Genomic DNA, 16,311 nt, shown 5'->3' on the forward strand with positions numbered 1-16,311 from the left:
TGATGCTTCCTTCGAAAGGAAATAGGTCCCTCGCGACTTACAAAACATAATCAGCTTCATATACATATTTCACACCTCCCACATTTCTAGTCAAGCCTTGTACATTCATTCTTTTTATCCATTCTCTTGAGCCCTTAGTCTTGATCTCTTGCCTTGAATAGTCAGGTGTTTGCCTTTGTGCAGTATTGCTTTGACAGTTGAAACCTTTTGGAATTTGAACAGTAGTCCAGATTTAATGCAGCCCAGGCATAACAGACTTTCATCCTGAAGGTCAAATATGACCCAGAGGGGCTCCTGTCTAACCTTTGGTATCATTCTACTAGATCTGGCCTCTTACCCTTCCCTCATGCTGGGCCACCTCGTTCTCTTAGTGCTAGGAAAGGGGATTGAAAATTTTCCAACAATTCTGGAGGGCGTCCCTTTGCAGAGGTATGGGGTTTGAAGTGGAGGGTGGAATGTTGGGGTGGGATTTAAAACAAATAGTGCTGAAGACTTCTGGAACAAATTGGGACAAGAAGCTTGGAGAACGTTTTTGTTTTAAGAACCTTAGTACAGCTTTCTGGTCATTTTGAAGCTGTTCCATAAATAACAGTGAGAAGATGACATCATCTGCCAGTGGGCATTAGAACGAGCTCTTTGGAAAAAAAAAATGAAGCATCTTCCTTTGCTTTAATAGCCAAGTGGAACTGGGAACCCCAAGACTACTGAGCCAAAAGATTACGGATCTTGATGTCCCTCTGAGGTATTCTGCCCATATTGATCCCTTTCAGTGTCTCCTTTTCCTTAATCTCTAAATTCAGAAAATTGAATTCCAGATGTCTCTAGGAGAAGTGGCTGCTTTTTCTATCTCTTGGCCTTGTGCATGTTCAGTCACATATGAAATTGCAACCTGGACTTCTTGAGGCCACCTTCCCTGTTTCATTAATTGTGTAAGCCTCACAGGAAAGAACTCGCATCCAAGACATCCTTTTTCTACAAATAGAGCTGGCTTGCAAGCACTGATTATGCCTGTCCGGAATATGTATTTTCTGAAACCCTCCCCACCCCCTAAAGCCCTTAAAAGAGAGCTCCTCTTTCAAAACACTGCTCCCAGGTTCCTGTCGAAAGGATGAAGTGACAAGCCTTTGAGTGAATGTGCCTTGCAGGGATCCAGCATCCATGCGCATTTTGCACAGTTAAATTGCACGCAAGTGGTATAAAATCGGCTAGTCTGAAAACGGCTGAGTTCAGGTTCTGCATCATGCTGAACCCAAGTGCGCTGCATCTTGGCTCAGGTTCATACGCAAGCTCAGCTGGCTGCATCTTCAGCAAACCATAGTTAAACTGTTGCTTAGGGCAATGTGTAATGCCAGCTTTTTTTTTTTTTTGCATCTTGTATAGCTGTAGTAAAAAAAAATCCATTTCCGTGCAACTGTTAAGTTTTCTGTTCTTTTCCTACAGGCTTATCCTAGCAGCTAACAGGGATGAATATTACCACAGACCCTCCAGATCGGCCGACTTTTGGGACAGCAGCAGCGAGATCCTCAGTGGTACGTAAGTTTCTCTTTGGGTATGTGCTTGTTTTTATTTATTGGGTTGCTCAAGGTGTCCAACCTGGTCCTCTTCGTTCCATTGGGTCCCACCACAGCCCTGTGAGATGGCAACTGACCCAAAGTCATCGATCAGCGTCAGGGGCATTTGAACCTAGATCTCCCCAAGCCTAGTCCAGTGCTCTAACCAATGCATCGCCTCAGCCATCATCATCTTAGCAGGAAATCTGTAGGAAATAAGTCCAATTTTTTTCAAGCGTGCCGTTTGGCAGACCCAATGCTGCGCTTTTAGCATACTTTCTGTGAGCTTGGCCTTTGTCTTGAATCGTGCGGACGTCGACCAGGCGGCTTTAAATCAGCAAAGCTGCTTCAAGCCAGAAGGAAAAGAATTTCCAAGATGCTATCGTTCACTGCTTTCGATCAGTTTTCAATTTACTGACAAATTACTAAAAGCGGCTGTTCCGGCTTTCTTGAGTGATTAGGCTTCTGTGAGAAACTTTTAAAGAGTTCTTTAGTCTGTTGTCTGCTGAAGCACACTCTCTCTCTTGCCTAGCCAACCTGAAGTACATGCTTCAGTATGCACATAAATAGAAATGAGACATGAAGAGACAAGCCATAGGGTTTTTTGTTTTTTTTAAAAATCATCTTTGTGAAGATTCTTCTTTTCTGCTTGGTGTTGTTGTTGGCAGGGAGAATGTAGAGGATAAATTACTCTCTCATTCTTTCTGTCTTCACCAAAGTTCTTTTTTACTTTCTGAAAGTCTGGTTTTCATTCCAAATTTCTTGATGTGTATGCTGCACACTTCCCCCCCCCTTTTTATACAGAGAGATGCTTAATGAGGGGGAGCCTGCTGGAATCTGAATTTTAAAAGCATTCTGGTCTGTTTTGATCTGTTTATCCTCTCTCAGCTTTTTGCATGTCTGTGTGCCTAGTTTTATAAGACGTAGGCCTTGAACTATCAATCTTCTCAAGAAGGTTGGTGGTTCAGCTTCTGCTTCTTATGTAGTATAGCCAATGCCTTTCTTTTGTCTCATATGAAACTAGACCCATTCTTCATTTTCCCATAAAGCGAGTTGTTAAAACTGTTTTACATCACTTTTGCTTTAATGCAGCCTTATTTTTAACTAGCTTGGTTGTCATGGGTGACCAAGAAGCACATGTAGGCAAGTGAATAGGCTGGTGGAGGGAGGAAAAGAAATTACTCCCTCTCTCCATCAGTTGCTTGGTTTCCTTAGATAGCCCCTGTCCCCACAGCTAGTGTGGACCCACAGTTGGGTGGAAGAGGGGGTAGAATGCTCCATTCCCCCCTAAGCTTGGATGATCCAGACTCTGCTTAACAGTAATGCCACTGTAGGGGCATTGGGCAGCATGCTTCCCAATTCTAAAACTTTTGCTGGAGCTATTTTCATTCCTTCACTGTTCCAGTGGAATAAAAATGATTTAGTCCAAGTTGTGGACCTGAAATTACACGATGAATGCTACAAGCTCAATACGGCAGCCCCATCTGTGGTAGGATGACAACTCTAAGAATTCCCAGCAGCTAAGCCAAGTCTCTGGAGAGCACCAGGTTGGAGAAGACCAAGATTTGATGTGCGGGGTGTAGATTTTCATGGCTGCTCTTCGTTGAGAAAATGACTTCCAGGCAGTGGTGTATAAGATGGTGAATACGCTCTGATGTGGCATATTTCTGCATGACCTATACATGGTGTAGACGCGGCAAATGTTCCATCTACGTGATGTTTCTCTGCTGCATCAGTTCACGTTTGCTGCCTTACACAGCCGTACGCAGAAATCCCTTCACAGTTTTGAAGGCTATTTCTTTGGCGCAGACTACAGGTTGCTTGACGGTGCGCAGGTAACACATTTGTGTTTGCTGTTATGGCAGGCTTGGATATGGAAGAAGGGAAAGAAGGTGGGACTTGGCTTGGAATCAGCAAGAAAGGCAAGATGGCCGCCTTGACCAATTACATGCAGCCTCAGATCAACAAGAACGCAAAAGGAAGAGGCAAGTATGTAGAAGGAAATGAGAGGTGATGGGACGCATGCAAATCTGTCCCTGTCTCTCTCAACCTAGCATCTTCCAGGTGTACCCCAAAGTCCCAACCCATACAGATGGAGGCAAATAGCTATTACGGAGACTTCTACACAAGTATCTTCCATCTCTCTCCTTTGCTGGTTGGCTTTCACTGCAATGGGTGAGGTGTAGTACGTGGAAGACCAACCGACTTCTCTTAGATCCTGCTCAAATGACTACATGACCCCATTGTCCTTCTCTCAGTGAGCTGACTCTTTCCTGTGCTGGTGGTACCTGATCTTGCATGGCTTGGTTGCTCATCTGACAGCGTGTTTTTAGTACCCCCAAACACTGCAAAGGAAACTGGAGAACTATCGTTTCCCGTCTGGCTTTCGTGTTTCATTAATTTTTTACCCTTGGAGGGGAAAATAAAAATCCGTGATGGCTTGATTGGGGGTGCGCACTGTGGAGGAATGGGAGATATAGTTCCTCCCCAACTAATATTGCTGCAGGAGAAGGGAAAACCAAAATGACCACAAAGATGGAGGGTCTAGATATACCCACTTTCCCAACACCTTTCTAGGATTTTATCTCAGTGGCATCTCTTGGAAAGGACAATTAAATTTCCACTTTCACATAACACAGGAACAGCGAATTGATTGGGTGTGTTTAATTTAGCCCCAAACAGGATTTAGATTTTCTTAGGGCAAAATCTGCCCTCTCTTTGAATGAATGACCCTAACAATTCACTTTTTATTTATTTATTTATTATCCCGCCTTTATTATTTTTTTTATAAATAACTCAAGGCAGTGAACATACCTAATACTCCTTCCTCCTCCTATTTTCCCCACAACAGCAACCCTGTGAGGTGAGTTGGGCTGAGAGAGAGGGACTGGCCCAAGGTCACCCAGCCGGCTTTCATGCCTAAGGCAGGACTAGAACTCTCAAACTCCTGGTTTCTAGCCCAGCACCTTAGCCTCTAGACCAAATTGGCTCTATTATTCTGGTTTTTAAAATTTGCATGCAAGCTCTCCCATCCCCAGTATAGGGTATGATGCAAACAGGAAGTAGAATAACATGAGAACAGGCAAAAGTTAATGCTTTTCTTTAAACGGGAACTGCAGCATTCTCCCAAAATAAACACAATCCATGGTTTAAAAACCAAAGCTTTTTTTTCTCTTCAAGCTCACTGGTCAAGGCTTGCCAGCAACTATTTATCATACTACTGAGATATTGTGCTTATTAACAAATGGGCCTCTAATTGATAGGCTGGGTTTTATTGCTGCTCTGGTCAATAAGGATGAGAATCCTTGTTCTTCAGCCAGCGGGGATTTTGCCAGAACCAATGGACATGGTCTCATAGTCATCTTCTCTTCTGCCTGCGTGAGAGCAGTAGCAGTGCAGGCCTAAAAACCAGCTGTTATTGTTATCCAAGGCTTAAATTTGAGTTGAAGCTTCACTTTCTTTGCCAATTATGACATCTGTTTGTACAAGGAAGATCCCCAGCTTCGCATGGGGCAGGAAGAGTGTTAAGATCAGGGATTGAGCACCTTCCTTGCCTCTGGGTTCAATCTAAGTTCAGTCCTGGCATTTGTAAGTAGGTGATGATTGGGGAGACGGTGGACAAAGGTTGGCTGAGGTTGACAGCACTGAGCGTTGGCTAAACGGATAAACAATCTCCTGGCCGTTCCACCAGCATTCAATGTTTAGACTACTCAGCAAAACAAGGAGTTATTACTAATATGACTGCATATTAATGACGGTCTCAGCGCAGAATTGATTAATCTTACGTGGCCTGCTTTTATACTTTGCCCTGGCCAGTAGGAACTCTGGCAGTGTCTTCAGTTCTGAAAAACCCTTAAGCCAACCTGATGTAAGGAAATGTCAGGTCTCCTTCTGGGAAGTGATGCCACCTAAATTATTAAATCACTTGTTATATCCCTCTCTTTGCAGGTGCCCTGGTGACCAATTTCTTGAAGTCAGAAGTGGACAGTTACTCTTATTTGAAGAAAGTTGCCTCAGAAGGACATCTTTACAATGGGTTTAATTTAATAGCAGCAGACTTGAGGTAAGTCTATAGTAACCCTTTACCACCTAACAGCAAAGGGGAAAAATTCAGAAACCGACTCTGCACATGTTACCCGTATGTTGTTTTCTAGGCAGGGGGGCCATGCTACCTGGATTTTTTTTCCTCTTAACCACAGCGTTTGGATTCAGAAACGGGGGCACAACTTTGCGTGGGATTTTGGTCAAGATTCTCCTTGCCCAAACCTTTTCAGTATCAAGGCCATTTTTTTTCTTTCCTGGTGGAAAACAGTTGGATGCTCAAGCGCATGTTGCTTTGGGTGTCCTTCAGCCTTTCCAGATCTGTAAGTGACCTGTCACTGATGACTTCTGGGGCTTCCCCAACGCTGTCGCTCAGCTCTGCTTTTTGCATTCATGTTGCTTACCTGAACCGCTTCAGTCCACCATACCTGCCGTCTTGCTTCTTTTCAAACCGAGCACTAGCATGATTAAATCCATAACCAATGTACAGGATATTGAAGAGCATGTTGGTCATTTAAATGCCTTGTCCGTTGCCCTTGATGACGTTTCAGTCCGTGTTACCAGCCTTTTGCCTAACTGTATAGTCAATAATTTAAAACTTGGGTGGGGGACCTCTGGATTGCATACCAATTCCAGCTTCTCTTTTTGGTGCCCACGCAGCAGGCCAGATTTGGATAGAAACACGTCGAGCAGCCTTTCGCAACCTTTTTACCCTTTTATGCTTTGCAGGTTTCAGAGAATCCCTGCATGAAAATTGTATCTACAGCCAGCATTTCCCAGCGCGCAAAGGTGGTTTTTTATGACCTCTTGCAGAACCCCTAGCATAAGCGACAGGCTGGCCGCCGAATCGCAGCACAAAAAAAAAAACTAAGAACGAGAGCACTAGCACTGCACAACGTGCAAAGTTAAAAAAAAATTCTTCCCACAATCTCGTACGGAACCCCAAGATTCTGTGGCATCCCGGTTGAAAGGCTGGTATAGAGTATTGGTGTGCAGGGACGGAAAAACAAACTGGCTTATTTGTATACTGACTGTGTGTGTTAATTGTCCCAATGTTACAAGTCTGGGCAGAAAACGACAGAGGAAAAATAAACTCAAGATATGCAAATAATAAACCAGTCATCAGAGCAGTGTTCCTCAACCTTGTCAACTTTAAGATGGGTGGACTTCAACTCCCAGAATTCCCCAGCCAGCATAGCTGGGAGTTGAAGTCCACCCATCCTAAGTTGGCAAGGCTGAGAAACACTGAGTTAGAGCTTTCATAAATACGTGCATGTACAGAGGCACCTCCCCACACTGAACAGGCAGAGCAGAAACCACCTTGAAAAAGGGAAGCTTTTCACACTCTTCCTGAATGCAAGAAGGGAAGGCACCTTTCTAGCTATCAGGGATAACCATAATACTGGGGCAGCCATAAAGGTGGCCTGCCTCCTCATCCAGGTCCCACAAACCTCAGAAGGAGAAGAGGCTCTTGGTCAGGGTGAGTTAACTGTGGCCACGTGATACCAGAGGTAACCCTAGTGCTGCAGGTTAGGGGCTAAGCCGTGGGGTAAGCTTAGGGCAGTTTAAACTCTGCAAATCCTACACCTGTTGGCCTTGCGGGGTAAACCAGACAGGAGTCACAACCAGATGAGCTAATTCTACTTTATTGTAAAGCTACATTGACAGAATCTTGCAAGTCTGAAAGTACAACTCTCCTCCTGTCTCCTTTACAGCCTGAGAAACAAGAAGGGTCTCTTCTGAGCCTCTTTCCCCACCCACTATCCAGCTGTGGGCTAGCCTGTCTCTTATCTGACGGTTCCCTTGGCAGCGCCTCTTTGCCCCGTCTCCCAAGGTCTTTCCCACATACCGTTACATCACCCTCCCCTTCAGACTCATCCCCCCTGTCTCCTTTTCAGCCTGAAAAACTAGGGAGGGTCCCTTCTGAGCCTCTTTCTTCACCCATTATGCAGCTGTGGGCTATGCCCTCTCTTATTTGACTGTTCCCTAGACAGCATCTCTTGCCATCTCTGGGCCCAGTCTCCCAAGGTCTTTCCCACATACCATTAAATCATCCTCCCCTTCAGACTCATCCCCCCATCTCCTTTACAGCCTGAAAGACTAGGGAGGGTCCCTTCTGAGCCTCTTGCCCTGTCCACTATCCATCTGCAGGCTATGCTGTCTTATCTTTTTTTTTTTTTTTTAATTGTTCAAGATATAATTAAGGCGCATAATGCAGAATATTCCCTAGGCAGCATCTCTTGGCCCCATCTTCTAAGGTCTTTCCCACATACCATCACAACACCACAACAGGTTCTTGAAAGAAATTACTCTAATTGCTGTGCATGATAGCATTCTGTCATTATCTGACCCCTGAACTCCCAGTAGTAGAAAATGATGTTTAAAAAGGAAAAAGAAAAAAGGGAAAGGTTACTCATTCCTGACTACAAATCACAAATATGTTGTACATATTTTGACAAGGACGGGAAAAATATCCTTGGCAATAATTACTTCTGCGATCTACTTTTGACGGCTTGGACAAGCAGCTCAGGAAATTGATGAGCACCTCCTTAGAAAAATTAATCGCTGAGAGCCAAAGAGGAGGATGTTCAGCTTTCAAAATATGCCAAGACCATCGTGTTGGCTTTCTTTCCCTCAAAAGAGGATTATAGTTCTCCCTCTCCATAATAGTTCCCTCTCCGATACAAGAAAGAATAAATGTAGCTTAGGCTTCTTATATCCAGCACTGCAAAAGAGAGATGATGATGAATCAGTGATAATCAGGAATATAGTTTGAGAGAAACCTTAATTTTGTAAAGGCTGTATCTTGAAGGTCAAAGCAGTCGGTGGTAGATTTTTTTTTTAATGCCTGCACCAAGTCAAGGAGACCATTAGAATTCACCTGGAGGCAGCTGTGAGTCATGATAGGTCACTCAGAAGCTTTCATTGAGAATATTTCCAAATGTGTTCTGCTAGAGCCGTGATCGTCAAACCGCAGCGGTATCGTACGGACTGCATCTGATTTGCTAATTTGCCCTTGGACTCTCTGTGACGAAGAGAAAATCTCTCCTGGAACAGGGATGAGAAAGGAGAGGAAGGGCAGGCAGGCTCCAGTTGGGAGAAGCGGCTTTCTTCATTCAGTTTGAATAACATAGGCTTCTTTTTATGGGTTTGAGCCAAGCTTCCCTGACCAGGCCTTGCGTGGGTGGTTGGCCTCTGACGGTTCCCTCTCTGAATGCCCACGCCGCAAGACCTGCTCTGCTCACAGTCTGGTGGAGAGAGAGATGAGCCCTCCTTCCTGCTGTTTCTTTCTTCAAACCACCCCCTCACCTCTTCCTGTGGCTCTCTTTCACACAGTCTGCAGCTCCCTGGCCCCAATTTCATAGTGTTTGGTGCAAGGAAAGGCAGGGCTGTCCTTGCAGGCTTAACTCCCTTGGTTTGGCAGTGGCTTCTCCGTGATGCCTGTGTTTTTTCTTTATCAGATCCTGCATCAAAGGAGGGCCACTTGGATTGCCTTGGGAGCGTTTGATCAAGAGAGACCTGAGCGCCATCTTTTTCCTGAAACGGCACTTTATTGTTTTCACCCGCCGTTTTCTCTCTTTCCCCATCTTTCCCCCCATGTGTACAGTGACGTTTTTATGCCAGCCGTAAAACAGCCCAGCCTGTGAGTTTGGTTTATGTGCCAAACGTTCATTACATGGCAAGATTGGGGGGGGGGGGGCGGGTTGAGATGTCCAGTGTTTATGATCTTTGGATAATAAACCCTCCAGCTATTCCGGTGGGTTTGTGACTGTGCCTGATTCCAAAGAAGAACAGGCAGTGTGGTTCTGCCGTCTCTTTTTGTAATAAGGGGGGGGGGGGGAAATAATTTGGGGCTGTTTATCTGAAACTAGAGCAGACTGATAGGGCTACTCCAATCGGTGAGCCTCCTTTAGCAATTGCATGGATGCTGTTTGAATTCAACAACCAGCTTGTTCTGAATCTGCAAGTGGCTCGTCTCTCCCCCCGCCCCCAAACCCCTTTAATCATTAAGAATTGCCCCGTTCTCATGGTCTGAACAAGACTTGGTTTGGATCCAGTGCCCTTCACTTGCCAAATCTTGCAGTGGATTTGTAGGATGGAAGATGAAAACAGCTGGTGGAAATAATCTGAAGGAAAAAAGGCAGATCGGCTTTGGGGAAAAGGAAAAGCGGATCTAGTACTGTTCTCAGGAAAGGAAATGTGTCCTTTCAAACGGGGGTTCTTCCTTTTCCCCATTTAATAACTGAAATTAGGAATTTCACGAGGCTTCGGGCTTGGTTATTACCCAGCTGTCATCCACCTAAAGGTAGAGCTAAATCAGAATGTGCTGGCTGATGAAATGGGGCTCGCAGCCTTTCTGCATAAAAACACTCCTGGCTTCGTTCAGCTTGCTTTGTTTTTGGCAGAATCGTTTAGGACTCAGGTGTGGGAATCTTTGGATTGCTCCTGGTTTTAAACAGTTCGCAGGAGACAGCATGTAGCCAGTCTGGCAAATCTTGAAAAAGCTATCTAGGATTTGATATGGTAAGTCCTTGGATGAGGATATGCTAGGAAATGCCAGGGCTGTCAACTAGACTGGAAAATTGCTGTCTTCCAAGATATTTTTTCAATGGCAAACCATTTCCATATTATTGCCAAGAAGATCACCCAAAGCATTCTTGTAGTCTCCGGGAGCTGAACTTAGCTTGAAGGAGGCTATTTAATTTTAATTACGTTTAATTTTGGCCGGCTTTGCCTACACACTGAAAGGTAGCTCCAATGTGCCCCTCCAAAACTCAGGGCAGCCTTTGCCTCAATGAGGTGTCACCCCCTAAATTTAACTATTGTGGGGCATCTTTCAGGGCAAAACCCTGAAAGTTTCTTCCGTAACTTTGTCCAAACCAGGAAGCTGAACTGAGAGGATAAGGAATAAGCCGTATTTTCTTCCCTGCAGATCTGATGATACCATGGTTAGTTTGCCATCACTTCCCATGCTGATCCTTCTGAAATCAATTTTTTCCTGTTAAACCAGCAGGTGCTGGACATCCCAACCAGAGATCACTCAATAAATCTCAAGTAGATCCCCTGCCCATCCCTGTGTTAATCTGTGCAAGCATCCCTTTCGGGAATGGGAGCATTGTGTTGGGTTTTTTTTCCCCCATGCCAAAATTGTTTGCTGTCTCAAGCTGGCAGCAGGTTCACAGACTGTGGTCTGTGTAATTGCAGATGTTCTTCTGGGGAAACACAGAATGTTGGAAAAACAAGCTGCAGATGTTCTGAATTGGCAAGCCGGCGCATCCCATTCATTGCCCACCATCTCACCCCACCCCAAACTTCAAGGGTTCTTATTTCTATATTGCTCCCTCAAAACAGAGTCTCAGTGTAGAAATTAATATTCTTTTTACCCAAGGGCTGAGATGAGAGTAAACCACTAGTGACTTATTTGTCAATAAAATTATGTTGTTATTATGATTATTGTTTTATTCTTTGTTGTACAGTCAGGCTCAGTTCACAAGTATGTATAAGAACTGGCTTTGGTGAATTAGCTTGTTGGCTCTTCCCCTCATTCAGTTAAACCCTTGCATACTTTTACAGGTAGTCCTCGCTTAACAACCATTTGTTTATCAGCGGTTCGGAGATATGACAGGGCTTAAAAGTTACTTACGACCTGCCCTTGAAGTTATGACCATCACACCACCCTTGCGGTCATGTGATTGCAATTTGGGTGTTTGGCAACCGGTTCACATTTATGGCCAGTTGCAGCGTCCTGCAGTCCCATGATCACAATTTACGACCTTCCCAGCTGGCTTGCGACAAGCCAAATCATTTTGCTTAATGGCTGCAGTAAAAATGGTAGTAAAATTGGGTCCAGTCACATGACGCCTTGCTTAACGACTGCGTCACTTAGTAACCAAAATTCCGGTCCCAATTGCAGTTGTTGAGCGAGGACTACCTGTAGATGTATTGCAGAAAAGCAAAAGAGGCTGTTACGAAAGAATTCAAGCAATTGCTGTGCATCAGATGCAAGCGCTGTTTGTAGTGAAATCAGTGTTCAAATTTTTGGCCTCTTTCTCCCACCCCAGTGTTATACTGGGCTGGAAGCCAGTCTCTTTTAGGCAGAAAGCCCAGTTTCTACTTAACTTGTGTTTCGGTAACAGACAGATCTGGTATCAGGCCATTTGCTTACGACTGCTTGATGGTCTCTCATACCATCACTGAATGCATGGATGCCTGGCCAGGATCATTTAAATCAGGTTTTGTTATCAGGAATCCTGACTGTTCTGGGCATAATAAACCATAATCCTAGGCTTAGACAGCATGCAAAACTATCCCTATTTATTTCACTTCATCTTTGTATTAAGGAAACCAACAAGCTATTTTGAACACATTGCTTGTTTATTTTGCAGTCTTACAAGCCCAGTTTCTTGACTGAGAATCCATGAGGATTGTACTCATTTACTTAGTACAGTTTTTTCCACAATCCTTTAAGAGTTTTCTTTTTTCATCAAGTAAAATAAAGAGGTAAAAAGAAACAAAGCCCCAAAAGGAATTGTAGGATAATTCATGTGAACGGCTGTGCGGCGAGAACTGCGTCTTGATTCACTCTCCTTGGTAATGTGTGTGATCCATTCATTATTTTTGTTTTGAGTTTAAAACTTAAATTAACAGACTTGGTTTCCAAGGAACCACTGGTGGGTTTTTCTTTGGGGAAAAGAGTAATCTAGAAAGAGGAAGCTCAGTATGATTAACGCATGATGCATAATAGTATTCTCTTGAGATGTGTGTGTGTGTGTGTTTTGGAGGAAGAAAAGGTAACAAACTTAAAGGTGTTCTCCTCTCACTGGGGAAACTAAAGTGATAAATCAGAGCTATATTTGCCCGGTGATGTGACGGCTGCAAAGCAATTTCAAAAAAGATCAAATTCTTCATTTCTGATGGTAGTTATTAGTTTGCTCGGCCCAACCAGTCTTTCTCTCTTTCTCTCTCTCTCTCTCTCTTAACCTTTTTGTTTTATTTATTCATTCTTCACTAAGCCACCTGCATCTCAATGACTTCGGTAGAATCTGTTTGCATTGAAAATGCAATGGATGAAATGCAAGGGTTAGCCCAACTACTTTGAGGGACTGGGAGGAGAGCATTCCGATGCTGGGGAAAAAGCATCCTTCTGCAACCAGGGTTTGCTAACATTTATTCACCTGCATTATTGGCTGCTAGCATCTGTTCAACCATGCTGTGTTATTTACTCCCCCTAGATCATTGTTTAGCCATAGACCGGCAAACTTGTTGCTGGCCGCATTTCGCCTTTTTTTTCCCCTGCGTGGACTAACACCACAGTATAGGTAGTCGTTGCTTAACTACCACACTTGGGACTGGAATCTTTGCTTTGACTGCAAAGTGGTCGTTAAGTGAATCCGACCCAATGTTATGACCTCTTTGGCAGTGGTTGTTAAATGAACCACTGCAGGCTTTAAGCAAAGCACATGGTCATTAAGTAAATCATGCAGGTCCCCGTTGAGTTTGCTTGCCAGAAGCCGGCTGGGAAGGTCGAAAATGGTGATCGCATGACCATGGGACGCTGCGACGGTCATAAATGTGAACTGGTTGCCAAGTGCCCAAATCATGATCATGTGACTGGGGGGAAACGCTGCCATGGACCGGGTGCAAGTTGGCTTTTTCAGCACCGTCATAAGTCCAAACCATCAAATGGTTGTTAAGCAAGGACTACCTGTAGGTAAAAATTTATTCTCCTTCCTTCCCCTGGTTTTTGGGAGGAAACGCTGATGGGTTTGTTTTTTAAAATTATACTAAGCCTGTTTCTGGACCTGCTCAATAGCTGGCCTGCGTTTCTTATCTTTAAACGGCAAAGAATTCTGCCACAGATTTTCAGCAGATGTGATTGGGGATGGCAGCGGGGCCCATTAAAAAAGGGGGTTGGTTGTGCACCCCGATATTAACTCACCCTTTGTGCAGATGAAAACCTAGAAGATAGGGAGAGGGATTAGTCCACGCAATACAAAATGGAAAAAGAAAGGCAGAGATTGGAAACAGTTCCAAAGTGTGGAACGCGTTAAATACTTGGGGGTTTTAGGCTGAGGGATAAGCTAGAAGCAGCCACAAACTGCCAACGTGCTGATGTCCTGGTGTGCTGCTAATATAATAGCAAAAATTCTTTTCAAAAAATTCTATTTTAGACGGGGATAGAATTGTGTTCATCTGTCATGACTACCATGCCCAAATCTTAAAATGCTGAAATCACGTATATTGCTGCAACGTCTTCTAAACTATGCAAATGGCTTTCTTTGCAAGCAGCTTTAAAAAGCTAAAGGAATATTATATTTTTGCAACTCTGTAAGCTCGACATAAATCAAGCAAGCAGCAAATGCGCTGTCTACTGTGCCCGTGTTCTGTATTTGAAGGGGGAGACAAAAACCGCTAAATTCATCCTGAACGGTATCGTCGTTTCAAAATAACTCAGAACAATTTCTCTTTGTTCAGAAGATATATAACATTAAAAAAAAAAAAGCTTTAAGGTTGTAAAATAAAATGCTTCTAAAGGAAGTTATGGGATGTAAAGTGTTTGAGGGAAGAAAGGAGCAAGGAAATGGGAAGCCGGGGCGGGGGGTCAGAAGGCAGTAAAACAGGGAGATCAGTGACAGCATCCCTTGATTAGATTAAGATGGGAGGATTGTTTAATATTGGCAGTATGCAAGCAAGTCCAATTCCAGCTATGGCCAGCAGGGGCGCTGTAGCTAAGAGGATCAATGTCTCAGGGCCAAGGTTGTCTTCTCTGGAATTGAGATCATCTGGAGGCACCATCTAAAGCAACGTTTCTCTGGGGAAATGTGCTGGCCAGGGAATTCTGGGGATTGATGTCCACACATCTTAAAGTTGCCAAGTTTGAGGAACACTGATCTAAAGGGACCCTCTTCAGCCCCCTTCTGTAGGGGCATTTTGAGAAGCTGAAGGGGACAGACGTCCGGTGGGAGGCAAACTCCTTCCATCCCCATTCTTACCAACCCCAAACCCATAACGCAACTGAGAACGGCACTGCAAACTTCCTGTGCCAAAATGGCAAATTTCAGCAGCACGTTTTGGGGCCCCTTGGGAAGTTCATTGTGGAAATGGAAGCTGTTTGCCTCCAGTAGAACTCCTGTTTCCAATCCTATCCTGAGTTGATGGGTGGGGGGAGGGAAAATCAGCTGTTTCGGCATAAAGTTTCAGTAGTATGATTACCATGTGCGTGCACCACTGCTAGTCCACAGGTTACCCACCCCACAGTATGCCCTGAGCTTTTTTTTTTTTTTTAATTGTATTGCATAGCAGTTTGGAGTTCATGCTGCTTTTCCCCCCCACCCCCCACCCCTTGCTGGGAAATCCTTGTGAGGTCCAGCAGCCAGATGTATAGACTATTTAGCTGTGACAAGTCACATTGCCCAGGGTGCACCACAAGGAGGCTAGTCCACATTGCACCGAGTTGGGCTGAGAGAGGGGGACTGGCCCACTGTCACCCAGCCGGCTTTCATGCCTGAGGCGGGACTAGAACTCACAGCCTCCTGGTTTCTAGCCCAGCACCGTAACCACTAGACCAAACTGGCTCTCTGCACTGAGCTGTTTGCTTCTCTTTTGAGGCAGAAATCTTGCTTTGAGTTCGACACTGAACTGGATGTAAGCATTTATCTTTGCCCTGTGGCAAGAAGGTTGCAAAACTTGGGAAATGGAAGTTGGGAGCCTTCTTCCCTAACGTGGTGCCCTTTGCCTGGGTTGGAATTTTACTCCAGTGATCCCATCCAGCCAAACAGTAGGGTAATGGGGAAGGGAAGGGGTTCCCAGACACTTAAACAGGATAGAAAGCTGTGGAGAAAGCCAGGGACTTCCAAAAACAGGAAGAAGGAAGGGATGTGGTCACGGTCAGGGGGCTTGTTAAGTTGGCAAGTTTTATAGCCAAGATGGAGGGACTATGTGGGCCAAAGGTCCTAAACCTTAGCAGGAGAGCAGATGCCAAACTTTAGTCAGTGTTAAACCATATAATGGCTTAGCATAATATGTGTGTAGTTGTAATGGGCAGAAGGAATAATCTTGAGGAACAGGAGGAAGAGCTGAGACAACAGTCAGATAAAAGAAACTGAGTCCAGGATAGAACTGTAATCCGAGAAAGCATCTCAGGCAAGACCCTCCCTACTTGGAGGGAGGGAGGGGAGAAGCACATTCAGATTTGCAAGCTTCTGTTACTATAACCTTATAATAAAAGTAGTGTTGGCCTGCATGACTGATTTCCTAGTCTGGTCTACCTCGAAGGGCCGACAGTAGTTTAACTTACAATGTGAACACAGCCACTGTAGTTTATAAGCCATAGTTTATAGCTTGGTACGTTTTGCACCTCCAGTCAACTGGCGTTTATCGAATCTGATGTAAAAACAAACCGTTGCTTAGTATCATGTGTGAAAGCAGCTTGGCCTGGTGTAGCCATTCAACGTGGGTGACATTGTGATGTAAGACCGCCTCCAAATTGAATCCCCTGGTAATTCCATTCACCTTTCTTGCATTTCTGCAGGTGGATTCGGCTTTTTATTTTTTTTAAATTGACTTTACAGCCTGTGCGGTGAAGGAAGACCAAGGGTGATTGCTGATAAAATTAGAGCAGTCGTTTGGAGAATGTGTTATGCAAAGAAGTTGGCCGGGTTAGGAAATGAGTACTCTAAATAACACAGATCTTTACAGGATGGTTGATATCAGGTGTTAT

General features: G+C 44.5%; 1 protein-coding gene across 2 annotated transcripts in view; it reads left to right on the plus strand.

Annotated features, from left to right (window-relative positions):
- TANGO2 (transport and golgi organization 2 homolog) overlaps nt 1-16,311 on the plus strand; it is a 44,333-nt gene that overhangs the window by 16,610 nt on the left and 11,412 nt on the right. For both annotated transcript variants that reach the window (XM_063315956.1, XM_063315955.1), the window contains exons 3-5: nt 1,441-1,529; nt 3,416-3,535; nt 5,499-5,613. In XM_063315956.1, the coding sequence (XP_063172026.1) occupies nt 1,441-1,529; nt 3,416-3,535; nt 5,499-5,613 (324 nt within the window). The remainder of the gene's footprint in view (nt 1-1,440; nt 1,530-3,415; nt 3,536-5,498; nt 5,614-16,311) is intronic.

Source organism: Candoia aspera, chromosome 15, assembly GCF_035149785.1.
Source record: "Candoia aspera isolate rCanAsp1 chromosome 15, rCanAsp1.hap2, whole genome shotgun sequence".
Classification (NCBI taxonomy): domain Eukaryota; kingdom Metazoa; phylum Chordata; class Lepidosauria; order Squamata; family Boidae; genus Candoia; species Candoia aspera.